Below are 21,309 nucleotides of genomic sequence, written 5' to 3'. Positions count from 1 at the left end.
AAGATAGTAGGGGGTTCCTGGAGGAATGTTATACTCTGTATTTGCCTCAGGTGTTGGTCAATGGGCTGCAGGTTATTTTACTGGCCATTTCCTTCTTGCAGTTTGTTCCCCACAAAGGGGAGGGGAAGGTGATCTTAGGGCTTCAGGAAACCGAATCCATAGGTTTCTGGAGATTAGGCTATTGATAAGATTGCCCTTTTCTTGTAATTTACTAAGGCATTTGTAAACTGATGGAGATTCATGTCCTGTATGACTGTGATCTCTGTCAGTTAACCATTTGTGTCCTTTCCTTTATTCTTGGGCAGCCAGGAGTGCCCGAGGAATATCACATATATCCCACCTTGGGGAGGGAGTGCTAGCTTGTACTTGGCCTTCAGCTTGCCTTCTGGTCCCTCACCACCTCCAGTCAGCAGAGGTGATAATCTTTGACCCATGCTAGGTGATACTGGAAGGGCTCTTTCTAGCAGTAACAAGCAAGAGATGTTGAGTTGGCAAAGGTTCCTTTGTGCTGGACCCTCTCATGACAAACACCCCCGAGAACTGAGAGCTGGCATGGCCAGAGAAGAGACTGAGAGAGACATCAAAAGATCCACAGAGAGATCTAGAGAGAGAGGCGGGAGGGAGTTGGATCCCCAGTCTGTTCAACTGGCCACCAAGTTGCACCCCAGTAAGTGGAGAACACAGAGAATATTTTCACTGGTCAGAAAGCTAGGCTCTTAGGACACAGAACAAGAGGAAGGGAAAATATATGCACATGAACAGCCTTGACTAATCCTTGGGTCTTTTGGAGCCATATTAATACCTAAGAGGGATGTCCTGTGGGGTTGGAGGCTGATGTGTTATGGTGTTATCTCGAAGCATGGAAGTTTCTTGAGGTTGGCAGTGTAAATCTACCCTGTTCCGTGACCAACTTTATCCTATCACGGGGTTTTACTTGAGGTGGTAAACACTCTAACAGCTTTTAAGTGCCTGACTCATGCCTGATGAGGTTTTTTGGCGGTGATAGTAGGGTTCGCGGGGTCCGGAGCTGGCGGCCAAGAAAGAATTCTCGAAGACATCTTTGGTGCAAAAAGGTGATTTTATTAAAGCACAGGGGCAGGACCCGTGACAGGAAGAGCTGCCCAGGCACCGTGAGGAGAGACTAGTTGTATATTATGGAGCTGGGGCAGGTAAAGTCCAGGGGAAGTTTCCAATGAGATTTTCACATGCTAAAGGAGACTCACAAGATCCTGGAGGCCTAGCTGTTGTCCCTAAGGTTGTTTTTCCCTCTAGCAAAACATTAGCATTAAGGCAGTAGGGAGTTCCGGGAAGAATGTTTTACTCTGCCAGCCTCAAGCATTTCCAATGGGCTTCAGGTTATAAGGAAATTTAATTTTATCTGCCATTTCCTTCTGCCTTTGTTTCCCACATCAGTGCCCACCAGTTTTGCGGCTCTGGCTTCCAAGAGGTCCCCTAACAACAGATGACAACACCATGAATGACAAAGACAAAGGGAAACAATGACCATCTCTGGGAGGAAATGAAGGGATCAGTAACCAAAGAGTACTCCACCAAATTTAACCAAAGAGTTGCTAGGCCCAAAGAGCTAGTTCCGAGATTTGTTCTCCTGCTAATCTAAATTTAGAAAGAGAGAACAAGGGCTCTCACCATTCCCACTCCTTCCGACACTGCAGATAGAGATTCCGGGATGCTGGCATGGTAAGAAATGTTACCTTCTACCTGGCTGTTCCTCAGGGTACAACAGCTGAAATCCACAGACCAGATATCCCAGAGACAATGAGCAACATAAAGCTTTTAAGAGCTAAGGATTGAGGGAGTGTCTGAGGATACAAAGGGGAGGTAGACCATTGGGAAGGTAAAAGGAGATGTTTGGAAAAACAAAGATTGCTCTGTTATGCAGATGAGTTTCTTAGGCTGACTTTGTTAGTAGCTCTCTTCCTGGTATAGACTCCTTTCCAATGTAAATGTAGGCAGTTGAGGGGGAAGCCAAGAGCTTTTCCTGCATCTGCTGGGTTTTGATTACTGTGAACTCACAATAATCTTTATGTCAAAATGGCCCGTCTTCGGGCAGTCTGCTCTTGGTCCCTACACTGACATAGCCAACTGAATATACTCGTGACATTTGGCGATAAAATTGTCAGAGACCATGCTAGGGATTTTGTACATATACGTACCAGTCACTGTTCTGATCAGAAGCGGAGGACACAGTCAAAAGTGTTTACCTAGATAGAATTTAGTGAAGAGACAATTAACAGAAATGTGGCTGGATTTAAGAGAACAAACAAGGAATGCTGAGACACTCATGAACTTGAAACCCAGGGGAGCCATTACTGTTCCTGGGGCTACAGAGCAAAGGGGAGAAACAGGATTACCAAAGACCATTGAGGGCTGGGGCCACAAAAGATAGGCTGCCTGAGAGGAGCTGGCCATCTGTTGGCATGCCCACTGGCAGAAAGTAACCTGGTACCAGAGGGTGAGGCTCCCAGGAGGTCAGAAAATAAATCTGGGTAGGAAGAAACTGGGAGGACACACACAAAGCAAAATGTACTCGTGGAACTTAGGATTCAAGGCTCATGTGTGAAAAGGGAGGGAGAATAACATCTTTAAAAATCCACAGAAAAATTAAGAATATCCAATGAGGAGGATGGAGAAGTGATTTGAGATAAAATAAGATGTGCAAAATAAAAATATTCTTGAATAAGAAAGATTAGTCACCACTAACGATGGAGGATGTTGAAGAAAAGTCAAATAACCAAAATTTATTGCATAATCTTCAGTGGTCTTCCTGATTTCTCTTTCAGAAGATAAGACAGCAGGGAGCAAATGCTGAAGCTTTAGTGTGTAGAGAAAGAGAGAAATGCAGAGCACAATCCACTTATTTGAGAAATTTTGTAGTGGAAGGGGGTAGAAAACTAGAACTAGTCAAAATGGAGAAATATAGTGTAAAATGTTGTTTTTATACACCGCCCCCCCCCACTGTGAAAGGTGCAGTTCAAATATATTGGGGAAAAAATTAGCTTCTGTAGACCCAGGAAGTGTCTGTTATTTCCGCTTTTTCTCTGTATCTTGAAGAAATATTACCAGGTATTAATCTTGCTATAGAGTATCAAAATGGTAGGAAGTGTAGGTATATTAAAGTGGGAAAGAATAGAGACATTATTAATGTTTGAATCTGAGAATACATTTGACATCAAAATTGTTAATATCTCATGACATAAAGTTATCCTAATGAAGAATTATGCATTTTGAAATACACAGTTTAAAAATAGCAATTTACTTTGCTCATACTCATGTTCACCCTGAATAAAAGTTGATCCTATGTTTATGAAAGCATTTGGTTCCATACTTAGGAAGAGATATGCTCTGGGTACATCCAAGTATATTCTCAAATTCATTGCTATTGAAACATCAAATACTCGAGAAGAGCAATGTTTATAGAGGAGAATCTGAAGGCAGTACAATCCATTCATTTTTCTAGATACTCTGACCTATTTCTGGATTAAGCCAGTCAGCAGAGAGCCAATACCTACATTTAGAGTCTTGATTACCATTGTAAAATTGTTTTCTGAATTGTGTTTTGGCATTTTTCCATGGGGTTACATTGAAGTAAACCTGAAGAAACCTCTGTGAGATTCCATGTTATCTGCTTATGCAGATGTCATCCAGCATTTTGTTCCTTGTGTAGCATGGTTCCCTTTACAAGAGGACTCGTTCGAGAAATTTCTTTCTGGGCTCTGTAACAGGAGTCTTATGCTTCTTTAAGCAACTGGCTAGATTTTATTGTTACAGACAAGATGAACCTCACAACTGATTGTGTCTCCATCTGAGTAGAATGCCAGGAATCTTGGAGCCAGAGTTTTAAACACAACCCCACAAAAAGTATTGTGGTTTGTCTTCATCAAAGTGGTATATGGATAAATATTTTTAATCAAATATCACAAAAAGAATTTCATTTAAATAGCAAAGGTCCGCATCCCAATATCTTCTGCTCTCTGGTTCCATCCCCCCCTATATACTTAAATAGTATTTTGTTTACTTCTTTACTTAGAAATTACCTATGGGCTACTGACTTCTTGATCAGTTTGTAGTTAGCTAACGTCTCCCCCATATATGGCCTGCTTTTAGAAATGATATCAAATATTTAATTTTTTTTTAAATTTTGTTCCTTTTAATACTAGTAAGTGGATTTGCTATTCTGTGGAGCTTTGGTAATATCTCCTGACTCACGTGAAGTACATGTATATCATCCATTGTGTCCTTTTTTTCTATGTTCTTTCAAACATTTCCATCTCCAAACTTCTGTCAGTTATGTTGTATTTGAGCACTGTCAAGTTTGATAACACTGCCTTTGTTTTTCTTACTTTGTCTATGTATTTATTTCAAATATTGACCAAAGAAAGGCAACTGAGAATATTTCATTATTTTCATCCTTTCTTATGGCTTCATATATAAGATGAAGAAAAACTGAGGGAAGTTTGGAGAGAAAAATAATATAGATGCAAAAATGTTGAATTTAAGTTCAATAAAATATATAGTAGAGGAAAAAAAAAGAATACACAACAGATTTCTCTGATGCGATTTAAACTGCATGTGTGAAGTCGGTTAAGCGTCCGACTTCAGCCAGGTCACGATCTCGCGGTCCGTGAGTTCGAGCTCCGCGTCAGGCTCTGGGCTGATGGCTCAGAGCCTGGAGCCTGTTTCCGATTCTGTGTCTCCCTCTCTCTCTGCCCCTGCCCCGTTCATGCTCTGTCTCTCTCTGTCCCAAAAATAAATAAACGTTGAAGAAAAAAAAAAAATTAAAAAAAAAAAATAAACTGCATGTGTGATATTGTAAGTACTAAGAAAAAGTTTGGCAATGTCTTAAAAATTTAAGCATGCATCTACTCTGTGACTCAGAAAGTCTCCTCCTATGCATTTACACAGATGCTCACAGCGATTTCATTCATAATAGTAGAACCTGGAAACTGCCCTAGAGTCTCTCAACAGAAACATGACTAAATAAATGGTTGTGCGGTATTTGTACAATAAAATAGTACCTGGCAGTAGAAAGAAAGAAACCATGGACCCACACAAAAGCATGGTGAAATCTATGTTACTCTGAGTGAAGGTAATGTTTGATCACTTTGATAAGAAGTACAAGAAAAGGCAAAGTTAATCTCTTGTAATAGAAATTGGAGAAGTGTTCGCATAGGGTTGGGGTTCCTATTAACTAAGGTGGGTGTTGACTAAGGACACTGATAAGGGTGGTTGCTGGGTTAATAGAAATGTTCTGTATCTTGGTGGGGAGGAGTTTGCATGGGTGAATGCATTCTTTAAACTGATCAAACTGTTCGCTTAAGATCTTTGCAATTTACCTTTATAAATTATACTGCAATTTGGAAAAAAAAAACCTTGATGCCTACATAATCTGTAACTTATTGGGAGAACGACAAGTGATCATATACAATTTTACTATTCAGTATAGTAAATGCTATGATAGTCATAAAAATTCATATAGCATATGAATTGATATATAGAATATGATATAGCATAAAATTTCAGAAATGCTTGAACAGTTGGATTTGCCACAATCCAAAGGGTATGTTTTTAGCAGAGTTCGAGTGGATTATCCATGTGAACATCTGAGATTTGATGTGTGTGTGTATGTGTGTATATGTGCGTGTGTAGTTTCACTTTTCTCCTAGCATTTATCCCCTGATTTTGACGTAATTTTTGCCTGATCGTTTTCCTTTTTCTGCATGATCTCTGTGATTTCCACTTTACATACTTATAATGATGTCCCTATGGCTCTGGGAAAATTTTATTGATTAGCCTAGGGTCTTCAATCAGACTAGGGTTTTTTTGTTTTTGTTTTTGTTTTTTCTCTCTAGGATATTATCAAATGTGGTTAATTTACTCTGGGTGGTTACTGAACTGGCTTTGGGTACATCCAAAAATAACAAGACCTACGAAATAGAAACAGGTGAGGGTTAGGAAATGCTTTTTATTCATTCGTTTAATGAGGCAGTAAACGGATACTCCTTGAACGAACCAGTGTGTATGGGCGTGGTATATAGTGATGGACCAGAGGTTTGATCACAGACTTCAAAGCTGACTTAACATACTTCTGAAATGTCCTCAGGTGGCTGATTAAAAACACAATGAAGGCATTTCAGTTGAGTGGAGAGAATAAGTATGGGATGTTATGAGGACCCCTGTAGAGCAGTGGGGAATTGAGGAGGGAGGGTCAGGGAATGTCCTTGCCTTCAGGAAGCACCGTCTGAGCTGAGTCCTGCAGGCCAAGTTTGTACAGACAAGAGAGTTGAGGTGACAAAGCCAGAGCTGGAGCGTGACAGATGCAGTATTTTATGAAAGGTCTCCTTTTCTTCCTGCTTCAGCACAGAGTGTGACCAGGCCTGGCGAATCACATCAAGGCTGCAAAATGGGAAATCTATTTCTATATTTTGATATAAAGTGTTAGCATGGGGAAAATAAAATTTAAAATCTGGCAAGAAACAAAATTCCACTTGAAGTGATTATAGTGATCACAGGTTTATGAACATCCACTTCAGGAAAAATCAGTATGTTTCGATTGCAGCAGAGATATTTTATATTTTAGGAAAATAAGATCTCTCTCACATTAGGAAATATTCATGTGTGTTGTTTTTCTCACATTATTTCCCATGCAGGGAACTTGTCAGTAGTACTAAGATCTCCTCCGAGGCTTACTTGCACAATAGCTGTGTGTGGCAGGTGCACACATTTTTTCAGTCTTAAACAAAACCTTTGCCGGAAGATGCACAGTCTTACTCATTTGCTATAGAAGCTTGTGATCCTTCATTTTAGGTTTCTTGAAAGGTGAAGTTTTAGTGAGGACCACATATTTATTCTTCTCGTAAAATCCTTCATAAGTTGCACTTCAGACCCCATAATAGTGAATTTGAGGGAAGTGTTAGTTCATGCATCACACACTGCATATTTCTAAATCCTTATATATCTTCCTCCAGTCTGATAAATTATATGCTTCAAGGGATGACAGAATGCTTTCCCAAAGTTTATTGGTTTTTAAATGCCAAGTGGCTGAAAAGTTTTTCGATGATTTTAGACTTTTGCATCCTTTCTGAGTTGAGGGGAAGATTCATCAATTTGAAAGATTCTCTGAGACCCCAGTTGGCAAGCTATAGCCTGTGGGCTAACTCTGGTCCCTGTGCCTTTAAAGTCTGTGAGCTTTGATGGTTTTTACGTTTTTTAAGTGTTGTTAAAATAAAAAGGAAGAAGAAGAAAAAGAAGGATATGGTACGGAGAGATACTGCTAAGCCTAAAATATTAACTGTTTGTTACTTTACAGAAAAAAATGGCCTCTTCCTCTCTTAGGCCATGAAGCTAGAATGAATATTTAGTGCACATGGTGGGAAATTTTTGGTTATTAAAACTTCAGCGATATTTAGATGATAAAATTAGCATTCTGAATAACTCAAAATGTGTTTTTAAAAAATTCTCTTTGCTGTGTATTTTTATTTTAAGTTTTTATTTCAATTCCAGTCAGTTAACACAGTGTCCTATTAGTTTCAGGTGTACGATACAGTAATTCAACACTTGCATCCATCACCCGGTGCTCATCGCCACGAGTACCCTCCTTAGTGCCCTTCACCTGTTCTCCCCATTCTCCCACTCCCCTCGGCTGTATTTTTTAATAATTAATAGGGCAGTTACACTCAGGTGGCAGCACAGGTTCAAATTGTATTGCCCTTAGCTTTACTAAGCTTAAAGCCTTACAGGTTACATAAATGCAAGGTCAGTTAAAAAACAAAAACTAAAACAAACCCCAAAACCCTACCCTGCTAAGCCTATGTGCCAATCACAGCCAGTAGAGGACCTGTAATAGCCGTGACATACAATTCACAAGCTCCTGTATGTTGATTTTTCAGTCTTATGGTGATGAATTTGTCAGTCGTTTTCATATATCCACAAAACATGTATTATCGTGTGACATTTGTCTAAATGAAGGTTGAATTTTAAAAGCATATTGTTTCGTTCATCTTAATTTTTCGATTTTCTATGCAGATTTCCAGTTCTAAAAGGTTTTGTAAATATAAGCTGACTGTTTTAGCTTGTGTTTTCTTTCTTTTCACATGTTTTCACATGTGAAACGCTGCAAGTGGATGTGGGTCCGATTATGTGAAAAAACAATGCTTCAAGACCTCTGGCAGGGTGCTCACTGCCACTGAAATAAGATGTACTAAAGCAGACCAGCCTTTCTTTCCTTTTAGTAAACACGGTCATCCAAACTTAATTATTTCTGTTAAAAGCTGCAGAGGAGTTTTTGCTGAGTTTTTGCCACAATGGGAGCCTGGTTGGGGAAAACGCGTAAGAAAAGAAAATACCAATTTTTGTCAAAATTTGTCGAAATAAAATTGAAGAAATAGGGCAGTGGAGGCACAGATGCTGTATAACAAATGGGCCAGAAATCAAATGTGCATCCAAAACGTGGTGTAAAAATTATCTATGAAACCTTAAATTTGGTATTTACAAATATGCAGTATTAAAAATAAAACATGTTGTGCCTAAATAGAAAACCTTTATTCCCAGCTGAAAATTTGATTCTCAAACAAAAGTCAGCATGGGCGTGATGATTGTTACTTTGTTAGCTGTTCGACATCCAGTAACATCTCTGAGACTGAGTTTCCTGATTTGAAAAAATAGCAGCCCTCCCAAACTGAAGAGTTTTCCATGTGGCCCCAACAATGCAGTATGCACTAGGATTCTTTAAATACTAAAGTGATACATAAGGATTAGATGTTGTTTTTATTAAATCAATGGTTGCATCTCTTCTGATGTTTCTTAACTTTTCCAAATGCTGCTGTATTAAAGGAGACATTTCACATATATTTATGCCTTTATATCAAGGCAGTGATGGGTAACATGGGCACTCTTTTGACATGTTTGAGACTTCAGTTAAAATAATGTCTTGAATGTCTATATGCTTGGAAATGAAAAGAAGTGCAAAAAAATCCCAATTTACTGATGATGTGAACACTGAAGAAAATACCATAGGATACGCATTTGTTCATAAATAATAAATGTGCCCTCTCTGCGAAGCTCACCTTCAGTAAAACGGCACTGTCTTAAATGTCTCAAATTCTTTTGACCTTTCAGTGTGATAGTGAAGTCTTAAATGCAGTTTATCTAAATCTTCACTAATTATCTTTCCATTCAAATATCTTTGTATTTGTCGGTATTTATTCAGTTGCTTAAAAAACAAAAATCAGAAAAAAATGAGGAAACAAGGCAAAGAATCAAAAAGCCCAGGGGTTTCCTTCAGCACGTTCTGGATTTAGAGGCTGTTATGTTGTTTCCGCAGATGTGCCTGCTTTGTCTTTTTCTGAGGTCCATCCCTTTATAATAACAAGATGACCAGCAGGGCCTTTATGGAAGGAGAGCCAATTCCCAGTAGTTCTGTGTTTTGTTTTGTTTCCTCCTCTCCCATGTGGCTCATTTGGGATCCAGATTGTAGTAAGCGTCCTGTCTCTTCTCTCAGGACTCACCTCCACACCCCCATTCCTCCCTTCTTCCTGAACCGCCCCAGTCCTTGGGAGTTTTTGTCACCAGATCATCCCATCCACTACTATTCTATTTATTGCATTATGCTATTGTCTTCTGTTCTCTTGGGAACTTCACTTTATTCAGGGAGGGGGATGTTAGTGGCCATGCTCTTAACAGTTATAAGATGTGTAACTTTAAAAAAAAATAGTTTATTTTTGAGAGAGAGAGTGGGAGAGGAGGAGCAGCGAGAGGGAGAGACAGGATCCAAAGCAGGCTGCATGCTGACAGCACAGAGCCTGATGCGGGGGCTTGAACTCATGAACCATGAGATCATGACCTGAGCCAAAATGAAGAGCCAGACGCTTAACCAGCTGAGTCACCCAGGTGCCCCTAAGTTGTGTAACTTTTTTGCTTGAAACTCTCCAATGGATTTCCTTCCAGTACGCTTAAAATGAAATACACAACGTTATCATGGCTTACAGGCCCTCCTTGCTCTGGCCTCCACCTCTCCAACATCTTCTACCCTGTTCTTCCTTTCTTGACCATGCTCCAAAAGCACTGGTTTCCTTACTGTCCCCAGAACATGCAAAGTATGCTCAGGGCATCTGCATTTCTGGCTTTTCTTTCTCCTATGCATGTAATTTAATATGTACCAACATATACATATAATGCAACTTTGTGTCGAATGAATCTGTGTGTGTGTGTGTGTGTGTGTGTGTATTCATTCTGTATTTATTTGCTGCCCCACTATGTACTTTAATAACCAATACCATGAGAACTGAAACTCTGTGTTGTTTACTTCTGTAACCCCAGTGATTTCAACAATATATTGTCCATCGAGGCTCTTAGCCTTTTTCTAAGTAAATGAATAAGTGAAGGGATCAGTAAATGAACGCATGTATGAATGAATCATTCTGCCACACATGTTAAAATGGTCTCATAGGGGCGGCTGGGTGGCTCAGTCAGTTAAGCGTCCGACTTCAGCTTGGGTCACGATCTTGCGGTCCGTGAGTTCGAGCCCCGTGTCGGGCTCTGGGCTGATGGCTCAGAGCCTGGAGCCTGCTTCCGATTCTGTGTCTCCCTCTCTCTCTGCCCCTGCCCCGTTCATGCTCTGTCTCTCTCTGTCTCAAAAATAAATAAATAAATAAAAAACTTAAAAAAAAAAATAAAAAAAAAATGGTCTCATAAAGTTGGGGGCCACCCTGGGCTATAGTGTGGCCTCTGCTCCTCCTGATTGTGGTGGATTAAGAGTACACAGCAGACAACATTTTTGAGAAAAGCTAGATGCTGTCACTCAAAAGAAGGTTGCTGAGAAGGGCGAGAATAGATACCTACCCCTTTACTGTATTTCTTGATCAAATTTTGTCAGCAAGATACAAAGAAGGTGCCCTACCTAAGCGTTAACAGCCCTGACATAAAGCTCAAATAATGTCCAGTGAAGGCTTGAGGGAAGGTGTGGCCATTCTGAAAAGGCAATGGTAGACACAGCTAGGATGAGGAAAGCCCAGGAGAACACGAGATCATCCCTGAAGACCATCCAGTTTTCACCACGTTCATCTGTGTGTGTTAGACCAAATATTATCCATCGTGCAGATTGTTGGGACATCTAAATGTTAGACAAAATAGCTTAAATCCTGAAGAAATCTTTCAGTATGTGCCCTACATCACTAGGTCTTGCATTGCACTTTTTGTGTTTTGGAGGCCAGGAGTATGACTGAAGAGTACCGACCGATCAGGTAACAAACCCTGTAACTACAAATTGAGTCAGTTGTGCTGTGTGTGCGAAAGTAAACCGGAACCTCCTGTTTCAAAGCTACTATGTACTTTTTGTCAAAAACGTGTCTTTATTTGCTACTTATCACTTTTATGTATGCAAAAAATTGTTACAAAATCGTTTTGTAAAAGGTAAAATTTCTGTTTTTGTAATTCAAAAACCTCAGGTCTAAGTACAATAGATTAGTAATGTAATATGGTACTTATGTTGTAATTTTTTGTGATTAAAAAAGCAAAGTTTTGTATTTAAAATTTTTATTTCAGTGTTTAAGAGATCATATAAACAAATATAAAAGAGGATGTCATGCGGCATGCACCATTACAAAAACTCAGTATATAGGGACAACTAGATTATATGTATGAAATTAAAACACCTGATATTTGAAATGGCACAAACATCTATTTCTCATTTATTTGACTTACATCTTCTAAATTATGATGGTCTCTTGCTTTAAATCTTCCTTCAATTATAATTTTATAAGTTGATGTTTTCCCTATCATTAGATTGTGATCATTTTGAGTGTAGTGTCTATGGCTCCAGACATCTTGTGTTCCCTGTATTATCTTCTCTATAATTACTGTGGAATAGAGGTTGTTTTTTTTTAATATTTTTATCTTTATCCATTTCAAGAAGGACGGAGAGAGCGAGTGGGGGAGGGACAGAAAAAGAGAGGGAGAGAGAGAATCGCAAGCAGGCTCTGCACTGTCAGCATGGAGCCCGAAGGGGGCTCGAGCTCACAAAATGTGAGACCATGACCTGAGCTGAAACCAAGAGTCAGATGCTTAACCAACTGAGCCACCCAGGTGCCCCGGGAAATCACTTTTTTGATAGAATCCTCTGTAAATGAGGAAAATTGGAATGAACACATTTCTGAGCAACTTATAAATCTATTAATGTGTTTATGCCAATAAAAGGTAGAAAACCGTGGCCACTTGCATGGCATGTTCAGCTGTTCTTTTTATATAACTGATATTGAGAAAATTTTCACATTTCTAATGGTGCCACGGGAAGGTAATGGAGAGAAGATTTTTAGAAAGCAAGAAATATGGTTGGAGTCTGAAAAATAGTTTGCAATGAAATGCAGACTAGTAGCACTCATAATTTAAATGTTTACTGGATACTGCATTGGGTACCGTATAGTGTTTCATTCTTCTCATACATGTGTATTTTCTCCTTTGAAACGGCCCGTGGAAATTTTGGCCTACTTCCCATTTAAAACTGGACTTGTTTTCAAATTAAGGGGGTATAGTAGTTTTTTCAAATTGGCGATCGTAGAAAATATAAAATCCTGCCGTTGGATAAGAAAATGTAAGTTTATTTTAGCGCACAGAAAACGTGGTTGTTTCCAGAGTATGTTTTCCCTTCCTTTTTTTTAACCCCTTTCCTTTTTTCCAGGCATTTCCTGGGAACATCAATTCTGACGGCGTGGTACGGCATGATTTGCAGCACGTGGTCATTGCCCGCTATGTGCGCATAGTGCCTCTGGACTGGAACGGAGAAGGCCGCATTGGGCTCAGAGTTGAGGTCTATGGCTGTTCTTACTGTGAGTACCTTTTGGAATTCGCGGTTGATTTTGTCATCTTCATTGACTTAGTAATTTGTTTATTTTTGATTCTTTCACATGACTTGCTTTCTCTGATGGTAAACTCCCTCGTTTTGTATATGAATAATATGCAAGGTTATTTGTATGTTAAAATATATCTTTACATTTTTACACAAACAGGCATATAAAAAATACCTTAAACAAAGGATTCGGGAATTGATTTTTGTTTAGTAGACTAAATGGCAAAGCTTATTAATTAAGTTGCCCAAAGTCTTATGAAATATTTAAGAAGCAGAAACTTGCAGTATTATCCATCATTTTGATAATTTGAGATGGATTTTGGATACATTCTCGAGGACGTCCTGCCACTTGTCTTCAGTTACACCTTTTACTATTTTAAAGCTAACCAGTAAGTTTTAATGTCACTGATATTTTACATGTGTATAAGTTTTATTTGCTTCATTTAAAAATTGACTTGGGGACGCCTGGGTGGCTCAGTCAGTTAAGCGTCCAACTCTTGATTTTGACGCAGGTCAAAAAAAATTTCTTTAATGTTTCAGCAAACATTAATGTTTTAATAATGTTTAAATAAACATTTAAATAAAATTTTAATTAAACACAAAATGTTTAAATAAATGCTTAAAAAAATAAAAATTGACTCAGTCACCTAAAGCAATACTTGTCCTTTAATTATGTTTTGAACTTTTTTTGTATTTTGTAAATATTTTAAAGTTTTTATTTATATTTTGTAAATGCATATATGTGTGTGTGTGTGTGTGTGTGTATACACACACACATTATATAAATATAGATAGATGGATAGATCTAGTGATTATAATATGTGGATTTTGGGGATTGTGGTTCTGTTGTCTCTCTTTTACTCATTTTGCTGATTTCCTCCTCCTCCTCCTCCTCCTTCATTTCTTTCTTCTCCGATAGCCTTCTTATCTGCCTCTCCCTATCTTCGGGCTTCCTCATCTTCCTCACTGTGACTTTTGTTTCTTTGAAACTTGATCTGTGGAGCTTCTTTGGGACCGAGGTTGATGCTGGGTTCATCACAGAAGATTTATCTTTGCTTATTTGCTTCTATGAAGGCATTGCCAACACAGAATTACTTTAAAGATCGTTTGAGCTGTTTTGAGGCCACTAGCTAGTGAGTTCAGTCTGCAAATACATGATTTGCAAATACTGGCTTTAAAATATGAATTCTCTGGTGAAATATTTCCGCCTCCTAGGAAGTTGTTTTTTCCCTCTTACTGCTAGGGGAAGAGGAATGCTGGATAGGGATGGAATGGAGAATTGGGATATTAGCCTCATGCAAGGAGTCTCCTGTTAGCCTCTCCTACCCCTTCCTATCGATCCAGAAAAATAAAAGCTCACTGTAACCAGAAGACGGCAGGTGTCTTCTTGGGCAGGCTTTTTGAAATTAACCAACATTTGGTAGTTTATAATAAAATACACATAAAGCCTTTACCTCTGTAAGAATTAGTTACAGAGATTGGTGAAAATGGTAGCCGTGGTGATGACCAAATCCTATTTATTTATTCATGGGCAACATCATTATGTGCAAACTGAACTGGTTGCTGCACAGGGGCCATGGAGATCATTGAAAAAATTCCCTACTTGTTTATTTTATTTGGTCATCACTTCAGCATAGCAAATACAATGAATGGAGAGACATACGGATTTAGTTCTTCAGGAGAATGTGGCTCTTCAGGAGGAAGATTTAACCCGCCAGGAGGAGCTAAAATGAGCCCTAACATAAATTTGGGTTTTTTATTTGTGTGTCTGGGTATTATGGACACAGAACCCTGTATTCACACATTTTCTAACAGTCAGCACATCGGGAAAGCCACAACAAAATGTGAAATTTTTCTCTACACGACGGATTTTCTAAGCAGCATGGTCAGCTTTTGGTAAATGAAAAATATGTAACACTCTTCACGGGAACCATGATGTGTGTAATTTATTTTATTAATAATTATTTACTGAGCACTTTTTATGTGTCATGAAATGTGCTGAATGTTAGTAATACAACAGTGAGTAAGGAAAACGTGGTATGGGAGACAAAAGGGAACAGTTAGTGTAGGAATAGTGTTTGGGGTAAGAATAGCGGAGGTGAAAGGTCACTTAAGCCAGCATGACAGAGCTGAGCGGAAAACCGGCTGGTGTGGTGCGTGTGGTGCCAGGGCTCACTACCGCTGCCTCTTTCCCACCTCGTAATTCCGACAAAATGAACACCTGGGCCGCCATCATCAAGTCAATGAAAGCATCGAATGGATACCCCACAAGCACCCATCAGGCCCCCTGCGGTTACTGCTGTTTTTTTAAGTTTGTGTATTTATTTTGAGAGAGAGAGGGAGGGAGAGCGAGCACGAGTGAACGCGCGCAAGCTGGTGAGGGGCAGAGAGAGGGGGAGAGAGAGAATCCCAAGCAGGCTTCGTGCTGTCAGCACAGAACCTGTCTCGGGGCTCAAACCCACGAACTGTGAGATGATGACCTGAGCTGAAACCAAGAGTCAGATGCTCAACCAGCTGAGCCAAATGGAACCCTAAAGTACACATTATTTCTCACCTGACTTACTTTGTTCAAAACAGTAATTGTGAGAATTAGCCACGCTGTCATGTGAGGGATTTGTTGATATTCATTAGTACTGTTACTCTAGTGTGTGAATATTCTACACTTACTCATTTTATGTTGATGAACATATGAATTGTTTCCAGTTTTTGGCCATTTGGGTCAGATTGCTGTAAACATTCCTCATGGGTGTCGACTTAGGAATAGGTAATGCTAAGTTAGGATATCTGTATGCTTTAACTTGTGTCAATCATGACAAATTTTTTCCTGAAGCGGTTGTATCAGTTCAGACTTCCATGGCCGATGTCCTAGTGTTGCTGTTGCTTCACAAATTCCTGCACTTTTTATTGATTTGAAAGTCTTAGCCATTCTGGTGAGTGTTATTTTATCTCATTGTGGTTTTAGGGAACACTTGCCTGGCTTTTAAAGAGGTTATGCCTGTTGGTCATCTATAGGCCCTCTTTTTGAAGTGTTTATTGGAGAATTTTGCCCATGTTTCTATTGAGGTTCTTCTTATTGATTTATCTTCTCATTGTTCTGAGTAGTTTTTACAGCCAGCTGTCTTTTTAAAATTTCATTCTTGTTACAGTCTCTAGAAATGTATCTAAATATCTAAAAAAAATTGAAATGGTTTTCTTTACAAATAATTGTTCCATTCCATTCCATTCCATTCCATTCCATTCCATTCTATTCCATTCCATTCCAAGTTTATTTATTTTGAGAAAGAAAGAGAGAGCACGAATGTGGGGGCAGGTAGAGAGAATCCCAAGCAGGCTCTGTGCTGCCAACACAGAGCCTGATATGGGGCTTGGACCCATGAACTGAGAGATCATGGCCTGAGCTGAGGTCGGACACTCAACCAACTGAACCACCCAGGCACCCCTAAAATTAATCATTTACATTTTTTTTTAACATTTATTTATCATTGAGAGACAGAGACAGACAGAGCATGAGCATGGGATGGGCAGAGAGAGGGGGAGACACAGAGTCCAAAGCAGGCTCCAGTCTCTGAGCTGTCAGCACAGAGCCTGACGCAGGGCTTGAACTCACAAACTGCAAGATCGTGACCTGAGCTGAAGTCGGACGCTTTTCCCACTGGGCCACCCAGGAGCCCCATAAAATTATTTTAAAACCAACGCCATCAGTGGGGTTACTTTAGAACTCAAAGTAAGGGCAAATGCAGCTTGCCCAAAGGTAAATAGTGCGCTGACCTGGGTGTGGCCTAAAACATGAGGGCATGTACTATACTCATCGCAAGTGGATCTGTAAAGTCGTGTGCTAGTGCTATTATGGGCTTTTCCATCTGGTGAGGGCTCTGGAAATCACAAGATGGGAAGGGGGAAAAATACCTGAAGCTAAATAGGAAGCTAGATTTTTCCAGTGTTAAGTCCCTCTGTGGCAGGGGAGGGAGAGGGGTCTGCCACTTTAGGAAAATGTACTAACATTACACCAATAGATGCCAGTGGAGTAAATGATGAATCGGCAGCATAAAATAAAATAAAGTCAAATAGAAGTTTAAAAATACCACTGTAGTAGGTTGAAGTAAATTGGATAATGGCCCCAGAGATATGAGTTACTCATCCCTGGAACTGTAAATGTTATATTGTGTTTGTAGATATGATTAAGTTAATTATTGAGACAAGGGGAGATTGCCCTGCGTTATCCAGGTGGGTTCTAAAGCAGTGGGTTCCGTCCTCATGAGAGGTGGACAGAGGGAGAATTCACAGATAGGAAAATGGCTGCATTGTGACCACAGAAGCACAGATCCAGTGATATGGTTGTAAGTCAAGGAATGTCAGAAGCCACCAAAAGCTGGAAAAGGAAAGGAACAGATACTCCCCTGGAGCCTCTGGTGGAATTCAGGTCTTGCTGACACACTGATTTGAATCCAGTGAAACTGATTCGGGACTCCTAGCCTCCTATAACGCTCCTGTTACAACAGGGGCAGGAAACTGTACCAGCATCAATACCAGGATAGGGGGGAAAAAGGTATGAAAATAGTTCTAGAGTAATGCTCTTCAGGAGAACTTCAGGCAAAGACAGAACTGTCCTTGACCTGCTGGAGGCCACTGCTCAAGTTTGCCTGTTGAGCACTTGAAAGGTAGCTCAGACAACTGAGAAACTACATGTTAAATTGTATTTAATTTTAATTTATTTGAATTTGAATTTAAATAGTGTGACTGCTGGCTACTATATTGGATGGTATAGATTAGAAGAACCAAAACATCCGTATGTTATTATTTTCTTTCAAGTCCTTTTATAGTTTAAAGTATCGATAACATTCATTTTTAAATGTCATTGTCTAATTTTTCCCTTAGTTTGGAAAACATCGATTTAATCACCCTGGAAGCTGTCTTTATTGTCAGAAAGTTGGTGACTAGTCATTTCTCTCACCAGATCCCTAACTGGGCCATTTTCCAACCTAATGTCCAGATCAGATAATTTTTTGTCTATTTTTGAAGAATGCATATTGTATTTATCTCTTTTCCAAGAAAAATACATGTTTATAATAAAAATATGTGTTAAACCTATTTGTGATGGAGAGCTTTCCCAAAGGTATTATGATTTAAATTTACCTGTAGTGGAATTCAGGCCAGTGTGGGCCTTTAGAAGATGGCCTTCTAGGGGCGCCTGGGTGGCTCAGTCGGTTAAGCGTCCGACTTCAGCTCAGGTCATGATCTCAATTCCTGAGTTTGAGCCCCGCATCGGGCTCTGGGCCGACAGCTTGAAGCCTGGAGCCTGCTTCAGAGTCTGTGTCTCTCTCTCCCTCTGCCCCTCTCCTGCTCACGCTCTGTTTCTGTCTCTCTCTCAAAAATAAATAAACATTGAAAAAATGTTTAAAAAAAAGATGGCCTTCTATATATATATATATATATATATATACACACGTATATATATATATGTGTATATATATGTATATATATATATATAAAGATATTAAGCTTAGGGAACTATGTGTCAACAACTTTGGGTTTTCTTTTCTTTTTTTTTTTCAGGATCAAAACAAGTTTATTACGGCCAGGCCAGACAGGGAAATACAACAGGTCCCAAAAGTCTGGCCCTGAACAAGCTTTGGGAATGTCTTATAAAGGCTGTATTGACCAATTGGGTTGCAAAGGGTGGCAGTTGGAAATGGTGGGCACCAATTACACAGTGTTGTAGCTTTTTAAAATATAAGGCAGGCACCAATCACACAGTCCTGAAGAATTTTAAAATATAACTTGTTGACTCTAGTCCATGGGGGAGGGGAAGAAAAAAAAAAGAGGTTAGAGAGGGAGAGAGCCAAAGCATAAGAGACTCTTAGAAACTTTGGGTTTTCAATGAGAAAAAGAATAATGGATCTTTGAGGGTGGAAATGTCAGTCAGATACACCCTTCCATTTTTCCCCATTAAGTGTAGCAGAACTGTGTATGCTGGGGTCCCGGCAAGGAAAAACTAGGCTTTGATCGCTCCTGTGGGAGAGAAATGCATTCTCTCATCTTTCTAGCAACGCCTTAGAGGATTTATCTGAGGTCTGTCTTAAAGTTCCAGGTTAGGGAATGGGGTTATGCTTCCTGTATCTCAAAGTTTGCCAGCGGAACTAGAGAGGGAGAAATCTCGGTATGAGCACTGTTTCTGTTGGAGGGCACCCACTGTACTCCCCCCTGTGCCTGTCATCGTCCCCCAGTGCACTTCCTCCGTGATCACTTTGTCATCTGAGAAATTAGACACTTCTCAGGGTAGCAAATAAAACGTTCACTCTGCTCCAGGTGGACAAGGTTTTAGTTCCAGGCCACTACTTTGAAGCCTTTAGGGCTTCTGCTGAGGTTTTGTTTCCTGACTTGTCTTGAGGGTAATATGAGTTCCAACTTCAATGACTCTAAACTTCTTGGAAATTATTCTGCTCCCTCTCCATTCAGTTTTCCCTCAAGTTTAGTTGAAACAAGTGCATGCTGTTATTTTTAAAACGGAGTAATATTCCCCACGTCTTCTCACTGAGTAAGCCTTCTCCCAACACACCGATGCTCATCTTGCTGTGTACCAGAGGGACCACATGAAGCAGAAGGGAGAAGTCTCCCTCTCACAATTTTTAAAAACCATTTATGGCTGCAGTGCTCAAACATTCGTTTTACAAGAGCCCCACACAGCGTACTGATTGAAGCAGTGAACATTTTTGGTGACAAATCCTGTATTAGCTTTTGACCAGTCTTCCTAAGAGTGAGGTCAGTGCCTTGGGAAGCCAAGAGACATACACAGCTAAACTAATTTTTATATATGCCTTCACTTTCGATGAATCATTCATAAAGCCTAGATATATCGCCCAGTGCAAATCATGGTGGAAAGTAAGCACCAGAAAAAGCAGGAGAAAGGGGTAAGAGAAGCCAAATCCAAAGAGACGGACAGTGTTTTGTCCTTCTCCTGCTGGGCAAATGAGGTCATCCTCTTACAGGGACCACAGCTGACTCTCCCAGTTCCCATGCTGCCCAGGCCAGAGGTGCTGTCATGTGCATGCGCGTCAGTTGCCTAGATCCACAAATCGTGGTGTAAGACAGCTGGGCTTACTTCTGTCACAGATCTGGAGGGCAGAAGTTGGACATCAAGGTGTTAGCAGAGGTGACTCCGTCTGAGGGCAGGCTCAAGGGGAGAAACCGTCTCATGCATCTCCAAGTTGTGGTGGTTGCTGGGAATCCTCGGTGCTCCTTGACCCGGTGGTGCATCATTCCAGTTTCTGCCTCCACTTTGAAATAGTGTTCCTCCCTGTGTGTCAGTGTCTTTGGACCTTCACATGGCCCTCGTGTAAGGACACCACTCATTGGATTTAACATCCACCTGAATCAGTATGACGTAATCTTAAAGTAGCTAATTATATCTGCAAAGACCCTATTTCCAAATAAAGACCATGTTTTGAGTTTTTGGGTGGATATGAATTTTGGGAGAACATGTGTATTCATTAAAATTGGTAACGGTTTCTATCCAGATCAGTTTAGCTCAGCAGAGAAATAAATAAGCAGTTCTGGAAGTCTACTCATGTTTTCCTATTTAAATTAAATATTTGATTTTGCATAATATAAAAGGGCCTCAGTTACTTGTATTTTGTGTTCTTCACACACACATACACACACGTACACACACACACACAGAATAAAATATTTTTTATGTTGCTTGGGGATCAATAAATTGTGACACAGACTCATCAATCCCATTAGCATTTATTGAATTCTATTTGTCGAGATTTTGCTAATTTTAAATCTGAAATGCAAATCTGACCGTATCACACCTGTGGTTGAAACACTTTAATGATGCTCCATTGCCTATAAAGTCCAAGGTGTTAGCTTGAAGTACAGTGCCTTCCTAGTACCTCTGCAGCCTTATCTCCCTCTGTGTTGTAATTCATGCCCCAGTAATACAGACTATTCCTGTTTCCTACTACATGCCCTGTTTCTTTAACCCACCTTCTTCCAACATGTCGTCTCTGACTGCAAAGCCCTCTCCATTCTTCACCTCCTCAGTTTATTTTTTTTAATGTTTTTATTTTATTTTTGAGAGAGAGAATGCGTGAGTGGGAAAGAGACAGAGACAGAGGGAGACACAGAATCTGAGGGAGGCTCCAGGCTCTGAGCTGTCAGCACAGAGCCTTACATGGGGCTCAAACTCGTGGACAGTGGGATCATGGCCTGAGCCAAAGTCAGATGCTCAACCGACTGAGCCACCCAGGCACCCCATCACCTCCTCACTTTCTTATCTTCCAGGATTTAGTTGAGATGCAATTTTCAACAAGAAGACTTCTCTGGGGGCACATGGGTGGCTCAGTTGGTTAAGCATCCGACTCTTGATTTCGGCTCAGGTTGTGATCTCACGGTTTGTGAGTTTGAGGCCCACATCAGGCTCTGGGCTGATGGCATGGATCCTGCTT

At 40.0% G+C, this 21,309-nt stretch overlaps 1 protein-coding gene across 1 annotated transcript in view; it reads left to right on the top strand.

Moving 5' to 3' along the window:
* The window catches only part of CNTNAP2 (contactin associated protein 2), a 1,981,254-nt gene that overhangs the window by 819,710 nt on the left and 1,140,235 nt on the right, over positions 1 to 21,309 (top strand). Inside the window, exon 4 of the mRNA XM_086687667.1 lies at positions 12,692 to 12,839. Coding sequence (XP_086543793.1) covers positions 12,692 to 12,839 — 148 coding nt within the window. The remainder of the gene's footprint in view (positions 1 to 12,691; positions 12,840 to 21,309) is intronic.

Source organism: Puma concolor, chromosome A2 (assembly GCF_028749965.1).
Source record: "Puma concolor isolate L17-30 chromosome A2, mPumCon1.1.hap2, whole genome shotgun sequence".
Lineage (NCBI taxonomy): Eukaryota > Metazoa > Chordata > Mammalia > Carnivora > Felidae > Puma > Puma concolor.
This window is presented reverse-complemented; position numbering and strand designations above follow the sequence as displayed.